The sequence below is a fragment of the Drosophila innubila genome, assembly GCF_004354385.1.
Source record: "Drosophila innubila isolate TH190305 chromosome 3L unlocalized genomic scaffold, UK_Dinn_1.0 0_D_3L, whole genome shotgun sequence".
Taxonomy (NCBI): domain Eukaryota; kingdom Metazoa; phylum Arthropoda; class Insecta; order Diptera; family Drosophilidae; genus Drosophila; species Drosophila innubila.
The window spans coordinates 19,782,503-19,787,697 of NW_022995376.1; the positions used below are offsets into that span (position 1 = coordinate 19,782,503).

The window sequence follows — 5,195 nt, forward strand, 5'->3', positions numbered from 1 at the left end:
TGGAGGCCATCATAAAAATATACAAAACGTTTCTAGGGATACCAAGAAAATATATTTATGAATACTTTTTCTTTGAATATATTCTCATATTCATATAATTTAAACGTGAATAAAACTAATCAGCTGGTCAAGTTTTCTATAGCAATTTTAACCTTTTCCAAAGCATACTTTTGGGTCAATTATATGATGCTGTTAATTAACAACACATTAAAAATATTGCGAATTAAAGACTATTTTAGATGACTTTCTTAGATTATAGAAGCTCTTAGACGTTGACGGGCAATAAAAATAAATGGCAAAATATTGCAATATTGCAATCAAGAAAGCATTTACATATTCTGAAAGCATATTTATAATTCCCAGTCAAAGTGACAGGAACATTTGCATAAACAGAGTTCCACTAGTTCCAAGTCTATAGCTAAAATAATGCCAGACTGCGGGGTATTGCTTAAATAAATCAAACTTTTAATTACGCAGCAATTAAAGTAACGTATTTCAATTAATTAAAAGCAATTTGATTGAGCGCAATCACGGAGCCAATGGAGCCCACGCCTAGCATAAGTCCAAAGCAGTCCCAAAAAAATAAAAATATAAAAACTCGATAAGCATTACGAAACTTGAAATTTTGCGCGCCAAAAAGCAAAACAAGCAGCGCACAAACTAAACAAAAACAACAACTAAATATATTATTAATGAAAAAAACAAATAAAAACAGCTGTGACGTTGGCAGAGTCAGAGGTAGAGGTACCGAAAGAGGTAGAGGCAGGTGATAAGGCGTCGTCGGCAGGTTGTTAAACCAGCTGCAGCTGCTGCTTCTGATGACTGCCTTGGATGCCTGCGGAGGGAAGCGTGGGAGCTGCAGTGCGGCTCTATTGCGTCGTTGCGAAAATTAACTGCAATGCATAACTAAAGAGGACAACAGCTGGGGGCAGCAGGTGCGGTAGTGGGAGTGGGAGTGGGACAAGCCGAGAGTCACTTCGCATAAATGTTAAAAGGCTCGCCACAAAGCTTCCTACACAGGCGTGTGCGGCTTCCGTGGCTTCGACTTCGACTTGGCCAAATTGTTGCAATTGTTGTTGTTGTTGTTGTTGTCGCATTGGCCTAATGCGAAAGTTGTTGCCCTTGTATTGGTGTGCGCTATGTGTTCGTGCCACAAGTGGCAGTGGCAAGCTACACACAACAACCAAAAATTGAATTTTATGACACTATAATACATATATTTTAAATAAAATTCATTAAATTAAATTTATTAAGGCTGCAAAGGTTCGGTTCGGGGGCTCAAACCACAGGGTAACACTAAGGTTCGGTTGGCGAACCGGTTTATATACGCCCTTGAGACTTGGTTCAAATGAATACAACAAAATATTTTTATTGCTTAAATTTTTTCTTGACTTTTAAAGCCAATTTAATTTGAATTAAAAAAAGCTTAAATTTTGATAATAATGTAAATTTAATTAAAAATTTATATATAACTTCTTTTAATCCGAAGTCTTAAGAATTTGATTAATATTAGAAAAGCATAAAATTCATGTATTAAATATTTTTCGAACCGAACCTTTTTTAAAGGAAAGTGGTTTGGTTCAGGCTCGGGTTCGCCGGGTGAATAATTTCGGTTTGCAGTCTTGATTTTATATTTATTTATATAGTTTAATATTTTATTTATATAGATTTATATTTGATCATTTTTGTTGCCTAGTGTAACCAATGAGCCAACCAAGCACGTCACGCGTCAAACTTTGTACGTGTTGTTTCGTTTGTTGGTCAAGTGGGTAACAACGACGACAACAACAAATGCAACACGCGCTTAATTTTATTGGACGTCATGCGGTGCGCATGCGCAACATATCAGGCGACCTAATCCAACAAGCAACAAACAACTTGCAACTTGCAACAACAACAACTAATGGTCGTTGCACAGACATACATCTGAATGTTATTATATTTTGTTCATTCGTTTTTGTGCCAAATGGCATAATTGACTGCCCCACTGTGGTTTTGGGCTACCGTCTCACACACTCGCACACACTCACACACTCGCACACACTGAGAGCAACCCACTCGTTTCAGGCGTCCGACTGAGGCGTTGCACATGTGAGATGTGTGGCAGTTGGTTATACGAGAAGTTATCTACCTCTAACCATACTCAGTGTGTCTATTGATTGATGCCACGACATTAATATCAATCAAGAGTCAACTGCCAAAAATGAAATTAATGCGATTGACTGTCAAGAATTCATCACACGCAGTCCTTACTGTGCTGCTCAAATATTTAAATAAATAAATTTATCTTAATATAAAATATACTTTAATACTTTTTTTTTTATCAATAATCTTAGTTGTACATTATTTTTATATTTTATATTTTACTTATAAAGTAATTTATTTTATAATTATTCTGTTTATTACGATTTTCATTAAGTATTATTATTCATCAAACGCAGTGTTTACTGGCACACATTATAGAGTAGAATTACAGAAAACCGATTCGAGCTCTCTGGATATGCACATTACTGGTTTATCGATTGTATGGGTGCTAACTTATGGCAAAGACTGTGGATTTGGACTTAAATAGTTTTGCGATCTGCGTATCTGTATCTGTGCAGCATGTGGCATGTTGTGGGCAGACTGTGCAGAATGTTTGTTGCTTTTTATACCCTGCTAGAGAGTGTTGCAATTTTATAATGCAATGTGACCATTCAAAATATAAACATATTTTAATAAAAAAGTAAATTACTAAAACTATAGAATATAACGTTCAAACTTGTTTGAAAATCTATATTATCTTTGCACTTTCAGTTGCTATAAAATCATAAATGAGTAAAGTCTAAACTACTTATATTCTGTTGGATGAATTCAGACCGATTTATCAAAAAACTTTATAAAAAATTTCTAGAAACAATCGAAAATAAGTTTCATTTAAATATAAAAACACACAATCCGTATTTATAAAGATGTTAAAGTATTTAATCTTTGCTATCTTCAAGATACATATTTTTTTTTTTGGTACTTCTTTTTCTTTTTCGCCTTTGCATGCGCTAATTTGCGCAAATCAAGCAACCCACAAGTGGAGTATGGAGCATGGAGTATGGAGTATGGAGTGTGGCACCACAAGAAGAAGTTGAAGCATCGACGCAACCAGTTTTCTTGTTATTGCAGTTGTTGTTGTTGTTGCAAGCTGTTGTAAAACACCTGCTACAATTGATTAAATCACAGCAATTTATTATTATGACTTTTCGAGTTGCTTTTTTCTTAACTCGCGCAGAGGCCACAAAAAAAAAAAAAAACAAAATTGAAAAATCGAGGTTGATTGATTTTGGAGGTCTCTATGTTTGGTTCAGATTTTGGATTGGTGGTACAGGCATTGTGGGTGTTCTTTACGTGAGGTTGAGCCTATGGCTTCGACATTGTGGCCAACAGTTTTTGCCGTTAGTTAAGCTCATTTGGGCATAAATCAATTGCTCAACTTGGCACGTTCTTAGGCGTTAATTGGGGTTTAGTTTTGGCCAAGAGATTTGCATACTCATTTGGATAGATTGATGTGGGTTGAGTTCAATTGCCAATTGAATTGAATTGAAAGTGGATTTGTCGCTAAAACTTTTGATAAACCTTTAATTGATACATGCATGAATACACTAATTTCAGATTTTAACAGGAAGATTATCCATATAGCTTTTGGCCTTGAAAACAAATGTCGACTACATTTTAAGTTGTACATTCTAATCAGCTGCAACATTGTTGACATTTAACATGACAATAACATGAAAGTCATGGGATAATTGGAATTTGGATAACATGAATATGGCGTGATCTGGATAGAGGTTAAATCATCCAATAAATAGGGCATACAATTCTCTTGATGAGACATTGTGCTTTCTGAAGTTGCAATGAAGTTGACAGTGGTTTTTCTATTACTCCACTTAGCGCACTACATTTCGGTAAATATCATTTGGGAAGAGTTGTGAATAAATCCTTTTGAAATACACGTTTTTCAGTGCGAGAAAGCCTATGTGGTTTCAAATGAGCAACTGGAGGCCTTTGAGGGCGATTCCGAATCGCTGGTCTCATTTGAAACCCTGCGGACAATCGGGGAGGAACGTGCCCTCAATGGCTCCTTTGTCTTCAAAGGGGAAATGAACAACGATGATTTTAAGGTGTCAGTGGAACTTTACTCCAGTCCCCAAATGGATGGCGATTATAAGCGCATAGTGTTCGATGTGCCACCGACAAACATTTGCGATTGCTTCAAGAAGTTCTATGTGCAGTTTGTGCAGCCTTCTGTTCAGCAAGGAGACGTTACCAATTTCCCACTTGTCGATGAAGACAGCTGTCCCATTCCGCAAGGAGACTTCTTTATCAAGACCTTGATTTTCAACACCGAAGATTGGCCAGATCAAGTGCCTCGAGGTCTGGTCAAAGCTATAATTACATTTTGGAAAGCTGGGGAAAATGTAGGTGGACTAATTGTGGTTGTAAGGATTGAGGATCGTCAGAGTTAAGGATGGACAATTTTCACAAGTTTTTATCTGAAATATATATGTTATATCATTTATTTAAGTAGCAATAAAGGTCTTTGAAAGCGAGCAAAATGTATAAACATTTTTCAAACTTCTCCCACATCGTGATCTTCAAAGCAAAGCTCATATTTCATGCTAGTGTTAAAACAAACAGCTAAAATAAATCAATTTACATCTATACAGAAGCCGATGCAATTCATTAGAAGTCAGCCTTCAACAGTCTATCAAGAGTGAAAGATTCAAGAGATCCAAGAGATCCCACAGATTCCAGAAACAAACTCGACTTAGGAGTCTTACGCGATAATAAAGCATTTATTGAAAATTTATAAACAGACAAAGACAAAAACGAAGTGAAATGAAAAGTGCGCCATGGAAAACTCAGCAGGAGATATTTTACATTTTCACGGATGGATTTCCCCAGAAAGCGGGCACGTTCCCCGCGATCTCTCACTGATTTTTATTTATAAATTCATTCACGACACAACGAGGGCGGTGAATGCTAGCTAGGGCGGGGGGTGGCGGGGATTCCCCCCGCTTACAGATCGCCGTAGTTTTAGCTGAGTTTCGGTTCAGTTTTCGGTTCGGGGGTCGTCAGTGCCACACGCGCCTGCCACGCGCTAAAAATAGTTGAAGGAAGACGACGACAGTGAAATGGGGGATTTTCCGAAAAATGAAAACGTC

General features: G+C 36.9%; 1 protein-coding gene across 1 annotated transcript; it reads left to right on the plus strand.

Moving 5' to 3' along the window:
- Window positions 1-3,862: 3,862 nt before the first annotated feature.
- LOC117787481 lies at window positions 3,863-4,586 on the plus strand. The gene is made up of 2 exons (XM_034626023.1): window positions 3,863-3,935; window positions 3,993-4,586. The coding sequence occupies exons 1-2, from the start codon at window positions 3,885-3,887 to the stop codon at window positions 4,494-4,496; spliced, it is 555 nt and encodes a 184-aa protein (XP_034481914.1). The 5' UTR covers window positions 3,863-3,884; the 3' UTR covers window positions 4,497-4,586.
- The last annotated feature ends 609 nt before the right edge of the window (window positions 4,587-5,195 follow it).

Coding starts and splice junctions, on each gene's coding strand:
- LOC117787481 (XM_034626023.1), top strand. CDS start 3,885: ATGAAGTTGACAGTGGTTTTTCTATTACTCCACTTAGCGCACTACATT. Junction 3,936..3,992: donor ACTTAGCGCACTACATTTCG/GTAAATATCATT, acceptor CACGTTTTTCAG/TGCGAGAAAGCCTATGTGGT.